The 25,151-nt window shown below is 36.2% G+C and overlaps 2 protein-coding genes across 5 annotated transcripts in view; one reads left to right on the top strand and one right to left on the bottom strand.

The window, feature by feature from the left end:
- Positions 1 to 25,151, bottom strand: part of CCNH (cyclin H) — a 111,913-nt gene that overhangs the window by 16,369 nt on the left and 70,393 nt on the right. The window contains exon 9 of one of the 4 annotated variants that reach the window (XR_012513253.1): positions 1,235 to 25,151. This exon is cut by the window's right edge and continues 27,352 nt beyond it. The exons of 2 other annotated variants lie outside the window; for them this stretch is intronic. The gene's annotated coding sequence lies outside the window, so the exon portion shown is untranslated. Of the gene's footprint in view, positions 1 to 1,234 lie in introns of those variants that run through there. One more of the 4 variants, XR_012513261.1, reaches the window with a different exon arrangement.
- Positions 1 to 25,151, top strand: part of RASA1 (RAS p21 protein activator 1) — a 116,197-nt gene that overhangs the window by 44,175 nt on the left and 46,871 nt on the right. The window contains exons 2-6 of the mRNA XM_003920770.4: positions 11,838 to 11,990; positions 12,994 to 13,129; positions 13,721 to 13,791; positions 18,764 to 18,881; positions 22,044 to 22,075. Coding sequence (XP_003920819.2) covers positions 11,838 to 11,990; positions 12,994 to 13,129; positions 13,721 to 13,791; positions 18,764 to 18,881; positions 22,044 to 22,075 — 510 coding nt within the window. The remainder of the gene's footprint in view (positions 1 to 11,837; positions 11,991 to 12,993; positions 13,130 to 13,720; positions 13,792 to 18,763; positions 18,882 to 22,043; positions 22,076 to 25,151) is intronic.

Genomic DNA, 25,151 nt, shown 5'->3' with positions numbered 1-25,151 from the left:
GTGAAGGGGAATGTGCCACACATTTTAAACCACCAGATATTGTGAGAACTCACTCACTATCATGAGAGCAGCAAGGGGAAATTTGCTCCCATGAACCAATCACCTTCTACAGGGTCCCCTTCCCAACACAGGGAATTACTCAATTCAACCTGAGATTTGGGTAGGGGCACAGAGCCACACCATATTGTTCGCCCCAGCCTCTCCCAAATCTTGTATCCTTCTCACATGTCAAGACACAATCATTCCTTCCCAACAGTCCCCCAAAGTCTTAACTCATTCCAGCATTAACTCAAAAGTCCAGAGTCTCATCTGAGACAAGGCAAGTCCCTTCCACTTATGAGCATGTAAAATTAAAAACGAGTTAGTTTCTTCCAAGATATGATGAGAGTATAGGCATTGGGTAAATGCTGCTGTTCCAAATGGGAGAAATAGCCAAAACAAAGGGACTGTAGGCCCCATGCAAGTCCGAAACCCAGCTGGAAAGTAATGAAATCTTAAAACTCCAAAATAATCTCCTTTGATTCCATGTCTCATATCCAGGGCATACTGATGCAAGGGGTTGCTTCCTAAGGCCTACGGCAACTCTGCCCCATGGCTCTGCAGGATACAGCCCCCACAGCTGCTTTCATGGGCTGGCATCGAGTGCCTGTGACTTTTGCAGGCACACTGTGCAAGCTGTCAATGGATCTACCCTTCTGGGGTCTAGAGTATGATAGCCCTCTTCTCACAGCTCCGTTAGGCAGTGCCCTTAGGGGACCCTCTATGGGGGCTCCAATCCCACGTTTTTCCCCTCTGCACTTCCCTAGTAGAGGTTCTACATGAACTTTCTGCCCCAACAGCAGACTTCTGCCTAGACATCTAGGCATTCCCATACATTCTCTGAAATCAAGGTGGAGGCTCCCAAACCTCAACTTTTGCCTTCTGTGTACTCACAGACTCAGCACCACGTTTAATCCACCAAGGCTTGTAGCTAGCACACTTTGAAGCCATATCCCGAGTTGTATATTGGCCCCGTTTAGCCACAGCCACAGCTGGAGCTGGAGTGGCTGGGACACAGGGCACCAAGTCCCAAGGCTGCACTTAGTAGTGGGGCCTTGGGACTGGTCCATGAAACCATTTTTCCCTCTTAGACCGCCAGGCCTGTACTGGAGGGGCTGCCTGAAGATCTCTGACATGCCCTGGGAGACATTTTCCCCACTGTCTTGGCTATTTGCATTGGCTTCTTGTCACTTACGTAAATTTCTGCAGCTGGTTTGAATTTCTCCCCAGAAAATGGGTTTGTCTTTTCTGTCACATGCAAAATTTCCAAACTTTTATGTCTTGCTTCCCTTTTAAACGTAAGTTCCAATTTCACACCATCTCTTCATTCATGCGTATGAGCATACACTTTTAGAAAAAAAAACAGGTCACATCTTGAATGCTTTGCTGCTTAGAAATTGCTTCTGCCAGATACCCTAAGTCATCTCATCTCAAAGTTACACACATCTCTAGGGCAGGGGCACAAAGCTGCCAGTCTCTGTTAAAGCGTAACAAGAGTGACCTTTACTCCAGTTCCCAATAAGTTCCTCATCTCCAGCTGAGACCACACCAGCCTGGATTTCACTACCAATATCACTATCAGCATTTTGGTTACAACTATTCAGCAAGTCTCTAGGAAGTTCAGAACTTTCCTACATGTTCTTATCTTCTGATGCCTCCAAACTGTTTCATCTTCTGCCTATTACCCAGTTCCAAAGTTGCTTCCACATTCTGAGGTATCTTTATACCAGTGCCACACTTCTCTGATACTGGTTTTCTGTATTACCGTATTCTCACACTGCTACAAAGAACTACCCGAGATTGGGTAATTTATGAAGAAAAGAGGTTTAATTGACTCACAGTTCTGTAGGCTATATAGGAGGCATGACTGGAGAGGCCTCAGAAAACTTACAATCATGGCAGAAGGCAAAGGGGAAGCAATAACATCTTCACATGGTAACAGGAGAGAGAGTGGGAAGGGGGAAGTGCCTCACACTTTTAAGCCATCAAATCTTGTGGGAATTTACTATCACGAGAATAGCAAGGAGAAATTTGCCTCTTGTGATTCAATCACCTCCCACCAGGTCCTCCCTCAATACTGGGAGTAACAGTTCAACATGAGATTTGGGTGAAGATACAGAGCCAAACCATATCAAAGGGAGGTAATGTATGCAGTTAAAGTGGATTAAAAATGGCTTTATGCAAGTATACTTTTCCTTGGAACTCAACATACAGTGTTTTGAAAGGAGAAATTGAATGATGAATGTATTGTGAGAAGACATGGTGAAACAAGGTAGTATTTGTAGAGTTACACATAGTCTGATTTGGCTGGAAGGGAGGCTGGAGCCTTTCATCATGGCCTTTGAATGCCATGGTGAATAATTTGTGCTTTATTTGTTATTGAATTGCCGTTTGCAGACTTAAGAGCTATTAGGTGAAATGATTAAGCCTGTGGTTTAGGAAGGAAGAACCTGTTAGGGAGATGAATCTTTCCCTAGTTGTAGGAAGGGTTGGAGCAGTATGATATGGAGAGGGTGGTAATGAATACAGGAATGGAAAACTGGAGAATAATTTCAGTGATACTGGAGGTGTGGTATGCAAGTTGGCAGTAGCTTTATGGCTGGGAAGATAAGAAGTGTTTAGGAAAAACTCTCAAATTGTTTTTCCTCTGCATTACACACCATAATCAACACAGAAGTCATCTGTGTCCAAGTACATGGTATTTCTCCCTGGCAAATAAGCAATCAGTTTTACAGTGAACATCAGCTGGTTGGCCTCCAATTCATTTCTAGCACTATCCAGAGATAGTGTCCGATCCCAGCAGCTGAGGGCCCAGTCTTGGGGACTGGGCCCTCCTTCCCACTGATTGTAAGTCTGGATCTCTAGAACTTCTCTACCAGATGGCTTCAAGTTGGGGTTCCTACAACCCCCTCTTTGGGTTCGATTAATTTACTAGAGCTTCTCACAGAACTCAGGGGAACACATTTACTGGTTTATTATGAAAGATCTGTTAAAGGATACAAGTAAACAGCCAGATGACAAGGTCTGGACGCCATAGGGCAAGGTCTAGAAGGGTCCCAAATGCTTCTGTCTCCATGGAACTAGGTGTGTCACCCTCCTAGCAAATGGGTGAGTTCTTGTTCACCTTTCTGTTCACCTTCACATGTTCAGCTGTGAAGCCAGTCCTTTAGTTTTTTTACGGAATTTTTATGACATCAGCACTTTCCCCAGTAGGAAGGCCCCCACAGGACATTCTCTGAAATGAAAGCCTTGAACCCACTATTGGAAAAGTAGAGGAAAATTAGAGTCCTGCCTTGGTGCAGGTTAAAGAAGGGCAGGAGAAGGTTGTTTCCTGAGGCCTAACAAACTGAACGTTATAATGAAAGACTGTAACAAGGGTGATGTGGTTTGAATGTGTGTTCCCTCCAAATCTCATGTTTAGTGAGAACTCTAGTGTTGGAAGTGGGGCTTGGTGGGAGGTATTTGGATCATGGAGGTGGATCCCTCATGAATGGTTTACTGCCCTTCCTGTGGTAATGAGTTCAGGTGAGAGCTGGCTGTTTAAATATGCGGTGCCCAACCCCTACTCCATGGATTGGTACTTGTCTGTGGCCTGTTAGGAACTGGGCCACACAGCAGGAGGTGAGCCGCAGGCAAGTGAGCATTACTGCATGAGCTCCACCTTCTGTTAGGAGCAGCATTAGATTCTCACAAGAGTGCAAAACCTATTTTGAACTCCTCATGTAAGAGTAGGTTGTGCAATCCTTGTGAGAATTGAATGCTTAATGATCTGAGGTGAAACAGTTTCATCCTGAAATCATCTCTGCTGATCCCTCTCTGGAAAAATTGTCTTCCACTAAATCAGTCCCTGGTGTCAGAGGTTGGGGACCACTGGTTTAAAGGAGCCTGGCTTCTCCTCTCTTCTCTTACTCTCTCTGGTTATGTGATGTACTAGCTCTCCCTTTGCCTTCTGCCATGAGCAAAAGCTTTCTGAGGCCTCACTAAATGCAGATTCCAACACCATGCTTCCTCTATAGTCCTGTAGAATCACTAGCCAAAATAAACCACTTTTCATTATAAATTACCCAGTTTCATGTATTCCTTTATAACAATGCAAAGACAGACTAAGACAAAGGGCTATGGGAGTTACAAGCCAGGAACTGTGGATCAAAACCTGTTTTTTAAAATACAGATACTAAACACAAACACATAAATAAAGTAACACTGCAAGAAGGAATCAAAGTTGCTTTTGAAGTTTCAGGTCTGGACACTAGGAAGGATGTTGGTGTTGTTAATAAAGAGGGGGAGTGTGTGTGTGTGTGTGTGTGTGTGTGTGTGTGTATGTGTGTGTGTGTTTGTAGAGGTATTTGCTAATTTTTAAAGATTTTGATATGTTCACGTTAAGGTGAAGATTCTTGGGAGGGCTTTGTTAATTTAAGCCTAGAGTTTAGGAAGGAAGTTAGATTTAGAGAGGGAAATTTGGGGATCATTCTCAATAGAGGTTATAATTTGAGCCGATTGATAAATGATATTTTCCATCAGTACGAATAAATATAGAAATGTAAAATCCTGAGGAAAAGCGTGTAGAAAATGCCTTTGTTTTAGGATGAACTTTGAGTAAATTGTGTAATATTTCACCCTTATTTTTTTTAAGAAAAGTTACATAGGAGAAACACTTTGAGAAAGCACAAAGGGAGAAACCTAATGCCTAAAACATTACCTAACACATAATAGGAGCTTAACAAAAATCTTTGTTGAAGGAAAAATTGTAACTTATTTAGGATGTAAGCGTACATGCAGGAGAATAATGGGCATATTGTGGAGAACTTTTGAGGGACAGAGTGGATAATGCCCGTTCCCCTGCCTTGTGCTCATAGGGTTATTGCTGAGACTGGATGAAAGGACAGATCTGAGAATGTTTTGAACTGTTAAAATGTTTTTTGAGACATATTTTGGTTTGGGAAACAAAGAAATTTCATAAGGTAATATGTCTGTATTTAGCAAGTAAGTTAACGTGTCTATATATAAGCTTATATTCTTTACATTTTATTTGGTGGGAATTAGATTTGTAAAGTATATTGTAAACAATGTTTAAGGTATTCTTATGGTCACATATCTTTCGATAAGCCAACTTTTTTTTTTTTTTTTTTTTTTTTTTGCCCGTGCTTTTTCCATTTGCTTGTAACATTTTTCTCACCTTCCTTCTCAGTCCCTCACTTTTTCCAAATTAGTTGCCATTCATCTTTTAGGTTTCAGTTTAGCCATCAGTTAGTTCTTTCAGGAAATGTATACTAAAATTCTAAGACTAAAACAGGTATTTTTTTTGTGTCCCTGTGTATCTCAGTACTTACTGTACCAGATTACAGTTGATTGATTTGTCTGTCTTCTCCACTAGATCCTAAACCTTCATGTCAGAGTGTTCTGTGGTATTTACTTTTATATTTCTACCATGTAGTACAATGCTTGGCATATAGTTTGTTGGAGATGAACTAAATTAAGAGACAATGTTAGACTAAAGTTTACTTTTAACCTTGGGATATAGTAATTTCTTGTCTTCATATTCAGAATGGTATGCTATTGTAATTGTTGAAGAACTAAGAAAACCCAACTATAAAAATTGAGATTGTTTTGAGGATTTAAAGTACACAGATACAAGAGATGGAAATGTGCTGTAGGAACTGATATTGGCCACCGGCTAGTAGATATTGTGCTAGCCTTCCCTTTCTTTTCCTCCTCTCTTTCAACATTTGATTAGCGCATAACATTTCTTGGAGAGGTGTGTGGCTTTTCTTCTCTTTGTTATCTGTTCACTAGGGTGATGGGAGTTAAAAGTAGTAAAAACTACGCAGTCATGGTTGATTGCATTTCAGTGTAAACTTTTGTATTCTCAACTTTGGTATGTTAGTCTTTGAGTTAATTTTGGATGGACAGAATGTATGACAGTGCTGTTTCTTTAGAAATACTCTCAAAACTAAAACCTCTTTTGGAGTCTGTAAATACATTACCTGTTGAAAAAAGAAACAACATTTCTGCCCTTACTTTAAACTACGTAACTTGATTTGAGATAAATACATACACGCATGCATGTGCACACACACATACATAGACACACTAGATATCTGGGTGTATACAAATATACCAAGAATAGCTAATATAAACATGCTCTCTTCCTCCCTTTCCCAAGTTGAAGTGGTACATAGTTGGTCTAAGGAATACTACACCTGTTTTGCTTAGCCTAGTGGTTGTTCAAATGAATTTACCAGTGACCCAATGTTAGTCTCTCTCATAGTGATTTGAAAAAAGGCCAAGTAAAGTCACTTAGTATGCGGTGAATTTTCTTTACTTTCCTCTTGACTTTAAGAAATCAGTTGCTTTTATTTTTTAACCTTTAGCTCAGACTATATTAGTCCATTCTCATGATGCTAAAAAGACAAATCTGAGATGGGATCATTTATAAAGGAAAGAGGTTTAACTGATTCACAGTTCCGCAGGACGGGGAAGGCCTCAGGAAACCTAAAATCATGGCAGAAGCGGAAGCAAACATGCCCTTCTTCACATGCTGTCATCAAGGAGAAGTACTGAGGAAAAGGGGGGAAAGCCCCTTATACAACCCTCAGATCTCATGAGAACTCACTCACTTTCACAAGAAGAGCAGCATGGTGGTAACTGCCTCTATAATTAAGTTACCTCCTACCAGATCCCTCCCACAACATGTGGGGGTTATGGGAACCTCAATTCAAGATGAGATTTGGGTGGGGACACAGCCAAACCATATCACAGATAGTAAGAATTGTATTTGTTACAAATAAATATGGGAACTTTAGACGATTTTTATGTTTAACAAATTCATACCAACCTGAAATCACCAATTTAGTTTTAGAAGACACAAGCATGTGTAGGAAAGTCTGATTAGCATTTTGAGACTTACAGAATAACTTCAGAAGTTTGTAATACGATCAGGCACACAGAGTCCCAAGTGATTGAGACGACAAAATATTTTTTGGCAATTGGATTTCTGTACGTTTGTTTCTCTGTAACAACTTTGGTGCCTGTCGCTGATATAACCAAAAGGAAGAACACAGTGAAAACTAAAAGTGATCTGCTGGTAACTTCAATTAGTTTTCTTTTTCTAAAAGGAAGTCTATTTATGTTAGCACTGTTTTAATGGTTTTCTTTTGTGTAGTAGACAGTTTTCATTTGGGATTATCAAGTTAGTTGTAAACAATTGTACAGTTTCAATGAAATGCCTGTCTGTATTCATTTCAATGAAATGCTTATCTGCTATTTCATAGCACAGATTTCCATATTTTTCTCTGATCAAGTGAAACAGACTAAAAAGTACAAAGACTCTTCTAGGGCTCCTTAAAGGTATTCAGCAATATGCAGCATGTTTTTCCCACCCTTGAGACAGGGTCTCACTCTGTGCCCAGTCTGGAGTGCAGTGGCATGATCTCGGCTCACTGCAGCCTTGACTTCCTGGGCTCAAGCCATCCTCCCATCTTAGTATCTCAAGCAGCTGAGACCATAGGCATGTGCCACCATGCCTGGCTAATTTTGGTATTTTTTGTGGAGGCGGGATTTTGCCATGTTGCCCAGGCTGGTCATGAACTCGTGGGTTCAGGCAGTCCCCACCTCAGCCTCCCAAAGTGCTGGGATATAAAGGCGTGAGCCACTGTGCCTAGCCACAGCAGACATTTCTAAAAAATATTCATATCATTCCAAATTTAAAATAGAGTGATTTCTGTAACTTTTTTTTGGGTCACTTATTTAATGTGTGATTTTATCTTAGATGTTTGATACTGTATATAAATTGATTTGTAGTTCTAAAAAAATGAAATCAAGGGGTTCCATATCTGCCTCTAAGATTTCTCAACAACAATTTACAAAGCTAGCTATGAAGACATGTATGTACTTCTTCAATTTCCTGCTGCTGTTCCTTTTCCCATCTTCCTTAGAGAGGCAAAGAAGAAGAGACAGGGAAATTTACTTTTAAAATAGGAGAACATTAAATGCTTTATTATTAACGTGTTATATTAAGCAGTTTTAAGTCACAGTATGTCAAGTGCATACTGTCCTTTATACTGTACCACAACCTCTAAAATATATGCACATTGGGGAAAGAATGGGGGCTCTTTGAGAGTTTCCTTCTAGAGTTGCCAGGTGAAATGTAAGAATTTCTAGTTTATTAATATTATGGCATCTGCAGCCCTGATTAATCTGTATAATCTATAATGTTCAAAAAGAGTTTTGAGAAAATTTCCTCCTAAAATTAATGCCTTAGTAGAAAAAGAATGATTGGGTTCTCCTTTTCTCTTCCCCAAATTGGATGGAAAGTAAACAAGACTGGAGAATAGGTAATTGAGACTAAGATCATTCACAGATTGATCACCCATTATGCAACAGTCATAAAATGGGATAGTTTTCTTGAAGAAGTCCCATAGCCTTTGAGTATCCTCTACTCCTCTGTGATGGTTTGATAATAAGCTAATATTTACTGAGTTCTTGCTATCCATTAGGTACTCTTCTAAGCAAATTTACATGTTAGCTCATTTAATAATATTAAGCCAACATTCTGTGAGATAGACACTATTGTTTTCCTTTTATAGTTGAGGAAACTGAAGCTCAGAGATAAAGTAATCTGCCTACATTTGCACAGCTAGGTGGTAGAGCTGGGATTCCAAAACAGTGACTATAGAGACTTTTCTCTTAATCATTCTACTGTAAAGCCTATGTAGTATTTTTCATTTTTATATTTTTCTTTGTAGGAATTTAGGACAAGTATTTAATTTTATTCTGAGGTTAAGATCGAAATGAATCTCCCTAATTTACAAGTGATGGTAACGACATACAGAATATAAACACTTGGCCATAACTGGAGATGCTTCTGATGAGATTGGGTATGTTTAGGGTGGCGTCGCCATAGATTGGAGGTTTCTTGGGTTTCTTGGTAAGTCTTGGTCCTCTGTTAGTATGCTTTGTCTCTTTTGAACAAGCTCAGGGAGTGTCAGCATAACCATCCTTCTCTGAGTTCTATCAGCCTAAACTGTTTTCACATATCAGAATTTCTGGCTGGGTGAGAGGTTTGTTACAGTTGAAATGGTTTAACATTTTTTAAGGATCAAATCAACTACATAAATGTTTACAAGCTGATAGCTGGATAATTTAATTGTAGTTTATAGTCATAATCAAGAATTGACATGTTTTGCTTTATGTGTTTGAAGCTTATGACCTTTTGACATGTAAAGAAATTACTATCATGTAGGAAACAGTTACTTATTTAGATTAATATCTTTCACCAGAACTGACCTACCCATTTTAATGCTCAGATTTTAGGGAAAGTACATAGATGTAAAAAACTGACTTGGTGTGGTAGATTACACCTGTAATCCCAGCACTTGGAAGGCTGAGGTGGGCACATCACTTGAGGTGAGGAATTTGAGACCAGCCTGGGCAACATGGCAAAACCCTGTTCTCTACAAAAATAAAAAATAAAAAAAAATTTAGCTGCACATGGTAGCATGTGTCTGCAGTCTCAGCTACTTGGGAGGCTATGGTGGGAGGATAGCTTGTGCCTGGAAGGTGGAGGCTGCAGTGAGCTGAGATCGTACCAGTATACTCCAGCCTGGGCAACAGAGTGAGACCCCCATCTTAAAAATACAAAACAGAAACAACTAAAAACCACAAATAAACATGTATCAATTAAAATCCTAAGTCAGATATCTATTATAAAGTAGTAATTTTGTAATGCCTCGTGGATCTCTGTGTATCATTTCATGGTGAATTCAAAAGATGAAGGAAATTAAATAAAACCTTTTCATCTTGATAGTGCCTAAGACACAGCAGAAATTTTACAAATAACAAGTACACAAAAATAGAGATTTGCTTAAAATTGTCCTTAATTTTATCTTTGTTGGATATATAAATCTGTTCTCTGGGATAGTTCCACTTCTTTAAGTAATGGGGAATGTACTAGTTTTATATTCTAAGGCTATCCTAAGGATATCCCATATATTTTTATACTAAACCTTATAGTCTGAAATTTCAAAATTTTATTTTCTTATGTAGTTAAATTATAGTTCTTCAGAGGACCTTTATGATCTCCAGCATAAACTTTTCATTTCAGATTAAAAAAATCCCTGAGTTCTTGAAAGTTAAATTTAATTGTCATTTGTCTCAAAGATAATGGCTACACTAAGATTAGAATTTTAGAGGAATGCAATATTGATTGCTCTAATACTGACAGTTTACAATTATGTTTTATAAATAAGTTTTTCATTATTTTTAGTCTTATGCATAGGGCTCTAAATACATAGATTGGTTTTAGAAGAAAACTAAAAGTAATTTTTTCAAGAAGTTTTAAGTTTCTGTGTTTTTGTTTTATTTTTATTTTTATTTCTAGGAACAGTCTCACTCTGTCACTAGGCTGGAGTACAGTGGCGCTATCTCAGCTCATTTCAACCTCTGCCTTCCAGGTTCAAGCGATTCTCCTGCCTTGGCCTCCAGAGTACCTGGAACTATGGGCTTGTGCCACCACTCCCAGCTAATTTTTGTATTTTTAGTAGAGATAGGGTTTCACCAGGTTGGCCAGAATGGTCTCAATCTCTTGACCTTGTGATCTGCCCGCCTCAGCCTCCCAAAGTGCTGGGATTACAGGCATGAGTCACTGTGCCCGGCCGTTTTGTTTTATTTTTAAAAATTAAGGAGTCAAGAATAACGAGCTTTTATTACAACAGTCTTACAAAAATAGTCATAGTAGCATAGTGTGTTTATCATTGGCTCATATATTATATACACTACATTATTATAAATATAAGATTACAAATAAACTTTGATAAAGCTGAAATACTGTATTATGTTACATAATTGAATGTATCAATGTAATATGAATGTTTATTGTTTTCCTCTGAATGTTTCAAATTAGGCTCTAAGTATCTAAGGATGAGTTTGGCTAAACTATCAAAAATGTAAAGATATTTTATGACAATTACTTTGGAGATTTGTTACCATGCCTGTTTGATACTTCTAGTATATTTCTAAGTATGTTTCTGTTTATATCAGTCCGTGAGGCTTTTATAGGCCTACTTGGTATCATGGATGATGCTGAGGTTATAGCCAGCAGTTTCTTAAGCAGATCATTTGATAGTATGTAGGTAGAGTACAGTTAAATTGACAGCAAGAAGGGTGAAGGGACAAAGGTACTATTTATTATTCCACGTTTGTTAAATGAGTTTGGAAAGTTGAGTGCACTTGTATAGTCATGGAGTAGATTATCTTGGAGCCAAAGGGATTAATCAGCTTCATGTTCAAGTAGGAAATTAGAATAGCATCCTTTAGACAGTGTAATTCTGTTTTCCTGTCTCAGGGCACAAACACTAAAATAGAATAAAACGTTTTATATTCTCATAGGTTCCATGTGCCTGGTGAAGTCTTGGTTCCTTAGTGTAAGATAGAAGTGGTAAATTAATCATTTCCATTTGTCCATCTTTTATTTTTCTAAGTATGAGTTTGGTTGCCGTAGTTTTATATTTTGAATAGCAGGCAATCCTGGAGGTAGGAAGATGGGTAGAAATGGAAGAATTTATGTATGAGATGACTAGGACTGAACTTATAGAACAAATTAAAGATGAAGTAAATGAGTATTTTTTGAGAGACTGAGGTTAAATAGAATTGAGTTAAAATTGGAATAATTGGTTCAGAGTAAAATATAAATGTTTAAGTTACATGTAGGCACTTAAAACCCCTAGTGGTATGTTTTCAAGTACCAATAGAAATTTTACAGTTGAAATTTATATTGTAATATCTTCTCTCTTTTCCCCTAGGTGGTATCATGGAAAACTTGATCGAACGATAGCAGAAGAACGCCTCAGGCAGGCAGGAAAATCTGGCAGTTATCTTATAAGAGAGAGTGATCGGAGGCCAGGGTCCTTTGTACTTTCATTTCTTAGCCAGATGAATGTTGTCAACCATTTTAGGTAAGTATTTCTATTATGAAGCCACATGGTATAGTTATTTTTATATAATATTTATAAATATACCTGTGTGATAAAGGTGAATGACTCAGTAGCACATAATAGAAAAGGATGCTTGTTTTCAGTCAAATGATTTAATCAGTGATTTGGAGAGACTCTTTTGAATGGTCACATTTTTTCTTTAAAAACAATATTGTTGGGCATTACTGTTCTGATTCTCAAATATATTTATAGCTTTTAAAGCATAAAGAATTACAAGTAAACTTTGGTAAAGCTAAAGGAAAGGAATTACATACTTTTAGACTATAGAATAACAAAAAGTATAGGAGACCCTGTTTAAAACTCAGTTTGTGTCCTTTATTTTAGCTTCACTATTCTGAAACTCTTTGTAGACATGTACTTCAGTGAAACAGTCATGTAAATTTTCAAGTGCAAATATTAATTCTGTATATATAAATATATTTATGTATATTATATTCTGTTTCACTTTTATAGAAGAAATTGAAAAAAATCATCTAATGCATATAGTGTTAAATGATAAAACGTTTGTGTACCCTTGGTTTTTAGATTTTAAAGTAAGCTTTAGTAGTACCGTGACACCACATGTAGTATGTAAAATTATTACTGTACTTTGTGTAAATATTTCAACATATCTGTGAGCTACTTTTAGCCAGAGGAAACTTACTAAAATTGTTAATTTGGCCCTAAATATGGAAAGTGAGAAGAGGTATTTGAGGGTGAATTTTCAAATATTTGATGGAATTCTGTAATTGAGGTTTATAAGCCTGATATGTATTTCATATCAAATGCATGTATATATATATATGTAAGAGAAATAGTCCCAAGTAATTTGCTATGATAAAGATATTAACGGTATTTTAGTATAAGGATGTAGTTACAAGGAAAAGAGTATGGCAATTATCGATTTATAATTTCTTCATGAAACTTGGTCTTTAAAATTGGCTGTAAAGATTTTTTATCCTGTTATTTTTTCCTGTTCAAATAGGATTATTGCTATGTGTGGCGATTACTACATTGGTGGAAGACGTTTTTCTTCACTGTCAGATCTAATAGGTTATTACAGTCATGTTTCTTGTTTGCTTAAAGGAGAAAAATTGCTTTATCCAGTTGCACCACCAGAGGCAAGTTTTCAAAAGTTTATTTTTTCACTATAATAATGATTTTAGCTGTTGTTCAGTTTCTTACGAGGTTTATTATAATTCAAGAAGTATTTGTTGTATTAAATTTTAATTTGGGTTATAATGTCAGAACAAAATGGACTTTTCAGTAATTTTGTATTTAAGAAATCAGATTAAAAAGAATACTGTATGGTGATAGCCTAACAAATATTTCTGAATGTATAAGGACAAATTACTGATTTCATAGTACTAAACCTGACTTTGCTGCAGGACTCTGAAATGCCTTCTGTATCATCAGAGAAAGGTTAACTTATATGTTTCATATGGTATATTTAAAATGAAATCAAATATAATATATTACCTGATAAAAGCAGATTGCTTATATTTAAAATATAATTTTCATAAGAACAAAAACAACAAAAAAGCCTTGCTAGGCACTGGGTGTTTATAGTCCAAGTAAAAATTTATTTGATCTCATGGAGTTTCTGTTGTGAATTTTTATTGACTTTAACTGTGTGGATATGCTTCTTTTGACTTTCAGATAAAAAGACTGTCTTTTTAAACCCCCCCCCTTTTTTTTTTAATGATTTCTAGCCAGTAGAAGATAGAAGACGTGTACGAGCTATTCTGCCTTACACAAAAGTACCAGACACTGATGAAATAAGGTATTTTATAATCTATTCTCATGTACAGGCATTTTAAAGAGCTAGACTTGGAAGATTTTTTGCTCTTGGACTGGGAAGGTTTTGCAATTTGAAAAAAACGGCATATAGCAAGGTGAAAGAGCTTTTAATACTGGGTCTATTGCTCCTGGACCTTTGGGTTGGCTTATTTGTTCAGACTGTAGCTTTGGTTCAGGGTGGATCTGATCCACACTGATAGGAGTGAATGTAATAGGAAAAATAATTAGGTTTTATTACATTGTCTCACAAAGGAGAGTTCTCTTTTAATCTATATCCTATTTAAGTTTTTGTTACCATGAGACATTTATGCCCCAGCTATAAATAAGCTTCTATTTTATGTAGTGGATGAATAATTTTAAACCTTTGGAATGTTATAGAACTATGCAACATACTAGTTTTAATTTATTATGTAATTGGTAATCAAATTATCTGTGTCTTTCTATAAGCTATTTAACTTTCTAGTGGAAACTTTGTTTCTTACTATTAATTCTCTCATTTAATTCTTATTGACACACTTTTATTTGTAATCTAAACTGGAAAGCCCTACAAAAGACAAAGGAGAAACTGCGTATATTAAAGAAGAACAGTGATGAATTATAAATTTAGGAATTTAGGTAATTTTTAATTTTTTTGTGGAATCATTTAGGACAGCAGTTCTCAGAGCATGTTCCATGTAACTCTGGGGATCTTTGAGACCCATTTCGAAGTTTCATGTATTAGTCAGCGTTCTCTAAAGGTGAAGATTTATTATTGGGAATTGGTTCACCCAATGATAGATAGAGGCAGAAAAGACCCACAGTTGGCTGTCTGCAATCTGGAAACCCAAGAAGGCCCAGTGGTAAAATTCAATCTACATCTAAAGACCTGAGAACCGGGGAGCCTATGGTGTAAATACTAGTTTGAGTACAGGAGAAGATGAAATGAAATGTCCCAGCTCATCCAGTGAGGAAGAAAAAAAGGGATGAATTTCTCCCTCCTCCACTTTTTGTTCCCTTCAGACCCTTAGTCAACTGGATGATGCCTACTCACATTTGGGATGGCAGGATACTGTCCTCTGATTCAAATGCTGATCTCATTAAGAAACATCCTCACAGACAAATCCAGAAATATAATATTTAATCTGGTAACTCTGTGGCCCAGCCAAGTTGACACATAAAATTAACCATCACAACCCGTGAGATCAGATTATTTTCATAACCATACTAAGATAATTTGCCTTTTTCATTGTGAAGTTTACAGTGATGGTACAAAAGCAATGGGTGGTAAAATTGCGGTGTCTTAGAAATCAAGACTGTGGCACAAAAGTGTACAGTATTCTTCACTGTTACACACTTGGAGTTAAAGACAGCTTCATGTAAGAGTGTTATTGATGAGGGAGTAAAAAATAATTATTAAATTTCAACCTGTGACCATACAACTTTAATCTGTATGATGAAATGGGAAGTATGTATAAAACACTTCTGCTACGTACCAAAGATCAGTGTCATGAGGAAAAGCAATGTGAGATAACTGAACTAGAGACAGAGTCTTGCTCTGTCACCTAAGCTGGAGTGCACTGGCACAATCTTGGTTCACTGCCACCCCCACCTCCTGGGTTCAAGGGATTCTCAAGCCTCAGTCTTTTGAGCAGCTGAAATTATAGGCGCGTGGCACCAGGTCCAGCTAATTTATCTATTTTAGTAGAGACAGGGTTTTGCCATGTTGGTCAGACCAGTCTCCAACTCCTGACCTCAAGTGATCTGCCCGCCTTGGCGTCCCAAAGTACTGGGATTACAGGGATGAGCAATTGCGCTTGGCTTAGCTGTTATTTTTGTGCATACCATTTCACTTGCGAGAATGTTTGACATTTTTTGAAAAAGAACAAAGTGATACTCTTATTTCAAGGAAAATCACTGTTATTTGTTGTCAACGACAAAATTTGAGTTTTGAGTAAAAATGAGAATTTTAGACTTTTCTGTATTGGCCATCAATAATTTTACAATTTCTGAGATAATGACTTTTCTGATGAGATAGGTGGTGATAATAAAGAATGAATTTTTTTCTTTTGCTTTTTTTTTTTTTTTAAGACAGAATTTCACTCTTGTCACCCAAGCTGGAGTGCAATGGCACAATCTTGGCTCATTGCAACCTCTGCCACCCAGATTCAAGCGATTCTTCTGCCTCAGCCTCCTGAATAGCTGGAACTGTGGGCACCTGCTACCACACCTAACTAATGTTGGTATTTTTAGTAGAGGTGGGGTTTCCCAATGTTGGCCAGGGTGGTCTTGAACTCCTGACCTTCGGTAACCTGCCCACCCCAAAGTGCTGGGATTGCAGGCGTGAGCCACTGTGCCTGGCCAAGAATAAGAGGTTTTGATATTGTATATAATGTGTTAATAACTAGAAGATAGACATAGCTCAGAGAACTAATATTTTCTAAATGGTCAATGTATGATGTTATGCATAAGTAAAAGATTTATTCAAAGTGCAAGACAGACCAGTAGATATTATTGGAATGCATACAGAAAGTTCACTGATAAATAGTTTTGGATTCCATATTATAACTAACCTACAAGAAAGTACCACTCGTTGAGTTTTTGATGTGATTTCATAGAACATCTATAATTATCTGAAAAGGTTATTAAAATATTTATCCCTTTTACACTGTATTCTTAGGTGAAGCCGGATTTTCTTCATATGCTTTGAGCAAAAAATCATATAGCAGCAAATTTAATACAGAAGCAGATACGGGACTCCAGCAGTTTTTGATTAAGCCAGGCATTAAGAGATTTGCAAAATTATAAAACAGTGATATTCTCACTAAATTTGTAAAAGTTAGAAATATTTTTCATATATTTAATGAGTTTTTTTTAGAGGAATTAGTAAATATTTTGTAAACATTTGTTTTAAATTTGAATATGGTAAATATCTTTAGATAGCCATATAAATAAAAACCACTTAGGGTATCAATTTTTAAGAGTGTAAGAGGTCCTGAGAGACCAAAAAAAAAAAAAAAAGAAGAAGATGGGAATTTAAACAATATTTAGATGATAGAAATTTGGCTTTAGGCCGGGCGCGTTGGCTCAAGCCTGTAATCCCAGCACTTTGGGAGGCAGAGGTGGGTGGATCACGAGGTCAAGAGATCAAGACCATCCTGGTCAACATGGTGAAACCCCGTCTCTACTAAAAATACAAAAAATTAGCTGGGCATGGTGGCACGTGCCTGTAATCCCAGCTACTCAGGAGGCTGAGGCAGGAGAATTGCCTGAACCCAGGAGGCGGAGGTTGTGGTGAGCCGAGATAATGCCATTGCACTCGAGCCTGGGTAACAAGAGCGAAACTCCGTCTCAAAAAAAAAAAAAAAGAAATTTGGGTTTATGAGTCTTTTAAAAAATTTGTGCATACCCGTGAATTTTAAAATAAAATACCTTAAAAATTAATGATTTAATAAATCATTTTAGTTTGTTTTGAGGGGGAAAACACAAAATAATACAGAATGAGTTATGGTTATGTTCTATTACTACTAACAAGCTTATTTAAAATTTTTTTTTAGTTTTTGGACCATGAAAAGTTGGTATAGCAACAACTTTGAAACTTTATGACTACTTTCAACTAAGAAATGAAATTTACCAGTTCATGTGCACCCTCCATTTACACACTCAATGATTTTCCTTACTGTGCTTATTTAAGCGGTTCTAGAAAGGAATAATTTAATTGGTTAAGTGATAATGTCTGCTGCCATTCAGCTAGTGAAATATTGGCCATCATTAAAGAAGGATTGTAGAATCAAGATAGAATATAACATTCTATGATTCTTCAAATACTGAGTTAAATGTTGTATATAAGTTCTGTTTTTCGAAACATTGTCCAAGAAACAGTGACGCTTGAGATAGCATAGAGAAAACAGTTAAAGCTTTCAAGGATAGAAGAATAGATTAACTTAAATTTACTTAATAGACTTTGGTTTGTGAATTTGTGAATGTTAAGACTGAAAGGAAAATTGTTGAAAAATATGACAGATACAGTTACAGATATAGGATTAATAATAGCATCCAACAAATCTTGAAACTTTGTGTTCAGAAGCATTCTTTCAAAGCATGTATTTTTTGCCTTCTTGTTTTTTATCATAAATGAAGTTGTATCAGTCTGATCATGGAATCGCAACTGGCTGTACATGTTTGGTTTCAGATTCTTTATTTTTCAAATACATATATAAATTTCCAGTAAACTTGGAATAATTCATTTATACAGTTTGAATATCATCCTTGTTTTTGATTTTTTTTTTTTTTTTTTTTTTTTGAGACGGAATTTCGCTCCTGTTACCCAGGCTGGAGTGCAATGGCGCGATCTCGGCTCACCGCAACCTCCGCCTCCTGGGTTCGGGCAATTCTCCTGCCTCAGCCTCCTGAGTAGCTGGGATTACAGGCACGTGCCACCATGCCCAGCTAATTTTTTGTATTTTTAGTAGAGACGGGGTTTCACCATGTTGACCAGGATGGTCTCAATCTCTTGACCTCGTGATCCACCCGCCTTGGCCTCCCAAAGTGCTGGGATTACAGACTTGAGCCACCGCACCCGGCCTGTTTTTGATTTTATATATAACCTACATCTGAAAGAGTAATAACATTGAAACATAATTTTTTCAATTCAGTTTTCTTACATCCCCAAACCTTTAATATATGTATAATTAGTTTCTGTTAACAGAAGTTGTAATTTGAGTCTACCAATAATTCAGTGTTAGAGATAGTACAGATACTGTTATCAAACCCATTTTACTCATGAGGAAATTAAGATTCAGATTATTTATTATCTTCAGAGATTTACATGTAGATAATGCCAGAAATAGTATACAAATTTAGGGTATTTGACTCTAATTCCTTGTATTTTTCGATATATTACTATCCTGTTTTGTGGTGTATGACTGTTCTAATTTATGTATTTAAAATTTTAATAATTTAAAAATTGCTGTTTTCAGTTTCCTAAAAGGAGATATGTTCATTGTTCATAATGAATTAGAAGATGGATGGATGTGGGTTACAAATCTAAGAACAGATGAACAAGGCCTTATTGTTGAAGACCTAGTAGAAGAGGTGGTAAGTTTTGTTTTTTTCTTCTCAATTCTAAATTCTAATTATTTGATAACATTTGGATCTTGCCCATAATCAGAGAAAGTAGCTATGAATACATTTCTTTTACAAAAGAACTTAATTGGTAAGTACAAGGAGTTTTTCATTAAAATCTATGTATTGTAAGTGCTGTTTTTTAGTGTGGTGCATAAGCTAGCTTTTTATAATACATAGCTACCAATAATCAGAAAGCTTTTATGAGTTTCTATGAATTAAAAATATATTAACATTTGTGCCTTTTTGAGACAGAGTCCTGGTCTGTTGCTCAGGCTGGAGTGCAGTGGCACAATCTCGACTCACTGCAACCTCCACCTCCCAGGTTCAGGCGATTCTCGTGCCTCAGCCACCCAAGTAGCTGGGATTAGAGACATGCGCCACCACGCTCAGCTAATTTTTTAATTTTTAAAAATAGAGACAGGGTTTTACCATGTTCGCCAGGCTAGTATCAGATGCCTGACCTCAAGTGATCCACCCGCCTTGACCTCCCAAAGTGCTGGATGACAGGTGTGAGCCACTGTACCTGGGTCATTTGTGCTTATTTGTGTCCCTTTTTTTGCCCTCTTGTTCTTCTTTATAAATGAAGTTATATCGGTCTGATCATGAAATCTCAACTGGTTGCACAAATTTGGTTTCAGATTCTTTTATCTTTCAAATATATGTATAATTTTCCAGTAAACTTGGAAGAATTCATTTATATTATGCATATGTTATTACATGGTTCTACAGTTTGAATACCATCCTTACTTTTGTTGCCATCATAACGTTATGATACGGTATTTATTACATGTGCATTTTTAATAACAGGTCAGCATTTGAATAGCTTTTATACTTCAGAAACAACACTCAGTATCAAATATATCAAACATTATGACTTTGGAATTCTCCCTTTCCTTTCTGATTTGTCTAGTGGGATGGAGTGGCTTTCTGTTGTCTCTTACAGCCCTCAAAGCTACTCTTTTTAAATTATGTCATCAGACCTGATAATATACTGAAATGTATACACTGATTATTGCTCCCAGAAGACTGCAGTGGAGAATGTATTTCTTTTCCTATACTCTTTCCTGTCTATTTTGGCAACTGAAACAGAAACATCTTTTCTAAAAGCATACTATGTAGAGGTGGAAAAAGTTGAGGAAATGGTGTGATACATTCTATACTCATAGTCTTATAGTTGTTGAGTGAAAGAGCTAGGATTAGGACTCCTAATTCCTAGATTAGTATTCTGTATTCTACAGTAAAAGAGATATTTATTCCATATAGGCAAACAGTAATTATACTGAAGCATCTTACTATGTTAGTTTTCCCGTAAAATTTGTTACTAAAACTTTTAGTTTGGGTTTCCCTCTTCCTCCTATACCACCATCTTCCCCATCCTGATTACTTAAAGGAATTGCACTGTAGTTGAGCTTTTCTTGAGCTCTTGGAATTCTGGATCAAAATTAACAAGATAAACTTTAATAAGAGTAAGTGAAAATTATTCAATGTATACAGAAAAACAGTAACAACCCAAACCAGAATAAGGAGACATGACCTAACATCAGTCAATACAAGGGATGAAGAAAAAAGTTGGCAACCTCCTATGAGTGAATAATGTGATGTGGTTGCTAAAAATGAATATAGTAACATTATAAATTAATAGTGGAATAATTACAAGTCAGTTATAAATAATTTTTACTCCAATATGTAGAATAACTTTCACGATGGGCTTTATTAGAGGATACTGAATTCCTTGTAGATTGAAAAACCATTTGGACATTTTTAGATTGTGAAGATGTTTCAGGCATTCAGTTAGTAGTTAGATTTAAAGAATTTCTCCTTCTAAAATTGTAATTTCTATTCCCTGAACACATTTGTGCTTTTATATATTAACTCTAGAATGTATGCTCTGTGAGGGGAGGGACTTTTGTCTCTGATTGACTGATGTATTCCCATTGCCTAGAATAGTGGCTGGCATTAGTAGGCATTCCGTAGATGTTTGTTAAGTAAATGAATATCTCTATGCTTATAGTATTCCCTTTTCCTTGACATTCTGTCCTGTTAGAGTGCCTTGTAAAATTCATCTTTATCAGTTCAGTTCATGTGTCACCCCTTGTTTCACAGAGGATTTATGCCTTTTTGGAATCTCTTAGGCAAAATCGTTTCCTTCTATTACACTGTCTAAAATTAATTTATTATGTATACTTATTCTATAAGAGAGTAACCCTTTTTGGGCAGTGATACAATGGTAATGCTATTCATTTTTATAGTTTTGTTTGTTTGTTTGTTTTCCTACTGCCTTGGATATAGTAGCATTCAGTGAGTGTTTGATTTTAGTTTGATTAGGTATTTAATGAGTGAGGACCAAATTGTGAAAAATAAATCCACATGCAGTTAGACCATTTTTCTCTATAATAGTGGAATGAGTAACACTGTAGTATCTTAAATCAGAGGAATGTAGAATAAAATAAAGTTCAAAAGATGATAAAAGGGGGATTCATTTTATCCCCCTTTTATATTCAGAGTTGGTGTTCACTTTTTAGGGCCTCAAAATGTCTCATTGAAGACGTAGCATTTGAGATGGTTCCTTCCTAGATGGGATAGGTTTTTATCTAACAGGTAGGAAGCAAAAAGTGGAAAGTACATTCTGAAAACAAAAAGAAAAAGCTACAGTGGTAGGAGATTGGCAAATAGGAAGTTATGTGTGACCATGGCATAGGTACCTAAAAAGAATTGATAGTATGAGACAGAAAATGTGGAGTTGAGTCCTGTGGTAAAGGACTTCAATTGCAGAATGAGAAATTTGTAGGCGGTAGAGAGGTGTTTGTTTTTTGTTTGTTTTTTTCTTAACGTAGGGCAAAGCTGCTATTGAAACTGATGTATCCAAGTTAGAGTGGTGGAGTAGGATATAGAGATAATTATATTAGTTGGGCTGTTGTACTAATTTAAGAAAAATGGGTAAGAGGGCCTGAATTAGGGTAATGGCAACAAGAAAAGATTAAGAGAGGTATGGAAAGATACTTCTTGAACAGAAACATCTTTTCTTGTATACACATAAATATGAAGGGCAGTGTGGATTGAAGATATGATTTTTTAACAGAAGTAGATTAATAGTTAATTATATAAAATACTGTCTTAATGTCTTCCCTTTAGGGCCGGGAAGAAGATCCACATGAAGGAAAAATGTGAGTCTGTGTTAATTATTACAATGAAAAAAATAAATGTATCTACATTATAAATTTACTAATTGGAACACTTTGGCCAAAATTTGGTTTTAAAGTTTTTAGACTGACTTAAACATCTTTTTAATTTGGCTTATGGAACTGATTTCTAAATATTTTATTAAGGATCTAATGATACAACTAAATACAACTCTGTCACCACACTTAAAGACTTTCAATAAACATTACATTTATAACATTATGAATGTCACAATTCCGCACAATTTAAAATTATTCATAATGTTTATTGGTTATTCACAGTATTTCTTGTTTTATAGCCACATCTTTTATCCTTACCCCTCCCCCCCCATAAAGGTTCTTTACAATTTTACTAGGATTCTGCAAGGTCTTTTTTTCATAATCTTCAGACTGATTTTATGTATACGTAAGTTTTCTTTTAAAGATCTGAACCATTAATCCCAATTCTGTCTTATTCACATTTTAATAGATTATATCTTGTAATATCTTTTCAGTAGTACAATATTTTTTTTTCATTCAGCATTTATGGATGGAACTTGAGGCTTGCCTCAGTGTTTGTTTTTTCTATTTTATAACTGTTAGAATATAAAAACATTAACTGACTACTCCATTTGTAGTCACCTTATTTAATGCTTCACCCTTCTGTAAGTGAAATATGTAAGATACTTTATGAGTTCATTTTTATTATTTCTCATAGCTACAAAATAGACTCCATTAGTGAGACTGTACCTTGCTGTTTGTTGTATTGGTTTCAAGTCTTCCCCTCTTCAAACTAATACTCTTCAGGAGTTTTTAATTCTTTTTTGTTATTTTTATTATTATTATTTTTTGACACAGAGCCTTGCTTTGTCACCCAGGCTGGAATGCAGTGGCATGATCTCTGCTCATTGCAACCCCTGCCTCCCGGGTTCAAACGATTCTCCACTTCAGCCTCCTGAGCAGCTGGGACTGTAGGCGCACAACACCACACCAGGCTGATGCTTGTACTTTTAGTAGAGATGGGTTTTTGCCATGTTGGCCAGACTTGGCTTGAACTCCTGACCTCAAGTAATCTACCACCAGCCTTGGCCTCCCAAAGTGCTGAAATTACAGGTGTGGCCTACTGTGCCCAGCTAGGAGTTGCAAATTTTGATTAATGCTTCGAGGATCAGATAGACAATGTAAGCAAGTGAAGTAGGTCAGGTGTATATATTCCCAGTTTTCTTTAGACACAATAATCTTGATCTTTCTTATTTTCCCTCTTTGATAGAGATCAAGGTACATGGAACTATGTTCCTACTATCAAAAAACAACACTGTAAGTGTGGTAACAAATGGCACTGACATTCATTCATGGTATTAGAGAAAACTGGGAGGTGGAAAACTAGAAAGAGTTTGCCTGTTGTAAGGTAATCACTCTAGTTGATGTGTATAGGGATATGAGTCTAGTGTTACGAGAGCCTCCTGATTTTCAAAAGCCCATAAATCTAGATTTTTATTTTTATTTTACATTATAGCAATGGAATTTTTAATTTAAAAATGTAGGTTAAATGCCAGTAAACACTTAAAGCTGCATACCTTTCTCATAAAACATAAATCCCACTTTCACTCGGAAGTCTTTTTATCTGATAGCATTGTCATTCTTCCATTTTTCTTAACTTTATGTAATTTCTTATTTGGTATTTAGCATAACTAAAATTTTCATTGTTGGTTTATTTTATGTGTGTGTTTGTTCCCTTTAATTTCTTAATACAGGACTATGGCGGTGTGGCGGTACTTTAAATTCTTTAAAGTGTCCTCAGTAACATCCATAAGTACCCTTTGAGATTAAATAGATGGTATAACTTTGGTTTTTTTTCCAGCTCTCTGTTTCCATGATATAAGCACAGAGTCCGGATGGTTTTGTTTCCTAAAATATTTCTTGAATGTTTACCGCCTTCTCAAATCTTAAATAACTATATTCTAGTTCAGGCCTTTTTAAATCTCTTGCCAGTATTTGACATAGCAGTAACCTCCAAGTGGATCTCCCTTGACTCTTTAGCCTTATCAGTTCCTTTTTTCCAGTAGCTAGAATAATTTACCTAGATGATATCACATATTCACCTAAAATCCTTAATTACCAGCAGATACATGAAAAAATGCTCACCATTCATTATTGATCATCAGATAAATGCAAATCAAAACTACAATGACATTTCATCTCACCCCAGTTATAATGGCTTTTATCCAAAAGATATGCTATAATGAATGCTGGCAAGGATGTGGAGAAAAAGGAACCCTTGTACCCTGTTGGTGAGAGTGTAAATGAGTGTAGTTACTATAGAGTTCAGCATGGAAGTTCCTCAAAAAATTGAAAAGAAATCAGTATATCAAAGAGAAAGCTGCACTCCCATGTTTCAGCACCATTCAGAATAGCTGAGATGTTTAATCAACCTAAGTGTTCATCAGTGGATGAACGGATAAAGAAAATATAGTACATACACACAATGGAATACTATTCAGCCACAAACAAGAATGAAATCCTGTCATTCACAACAACATGAATGGAACTGGAGAATGCCATGTTAAGTGAAATAAGCCAGGCACAGAAAGACAAATACCATGTGTTCTCACTCATATGGGAGCAAAATATTGAAAATTGAACTCATGTAGATAGTAGAATGGTGGTTACCAAAGGGTGGGAAGTGGGGATACAGTAGGGCTGATTAATGAGTACAAAACTACACCTAGATAGAATGAATAAGATCTAATATTTGGTAGCACATTAAGGTGCTACCAAATAATTTACTGAATATTTAAAAATAAAAGATAGGAATTGCAATGTGCCTAACACAAAGAAATTATTATATGTGTTTGAGGTGTTGAATACTCCAGTTACCCTGAATGGATTATCACACATTATATGCTTGTATCAAAACATCACTGGTACCCCATAAAAATATACAAATATTATTTGTATACATTATCCATCAAGACAGAAAAAATAAAAATTAAAAAATTGAACCTTATGCTGATTCTCCACCTTTACCTTAGCAGAGCCTAAAAAATGATCTGTTATATGGCTGTTTTGTCCTTTACTACTC

Source organism: Saimiri boliviensis, chromosome 1 (assembly GCF_048565385.1).
Source record: "Saimiri boliviensis isolate mSaiBol1 chromosome 1, mSaiBol1.pri, whole genome shotgun sequence".
Taxonomy (NCBI): Eukaryota; Metazoa; Chordata; class Mammalia; order Primates; family Cebidae; genus Saimiri; species Saimiri boliviensis.
Note: the sequence above shows the minus strand (reverse complement) of the source record. Positions and strands in the feature narration are given on the sequence as shown.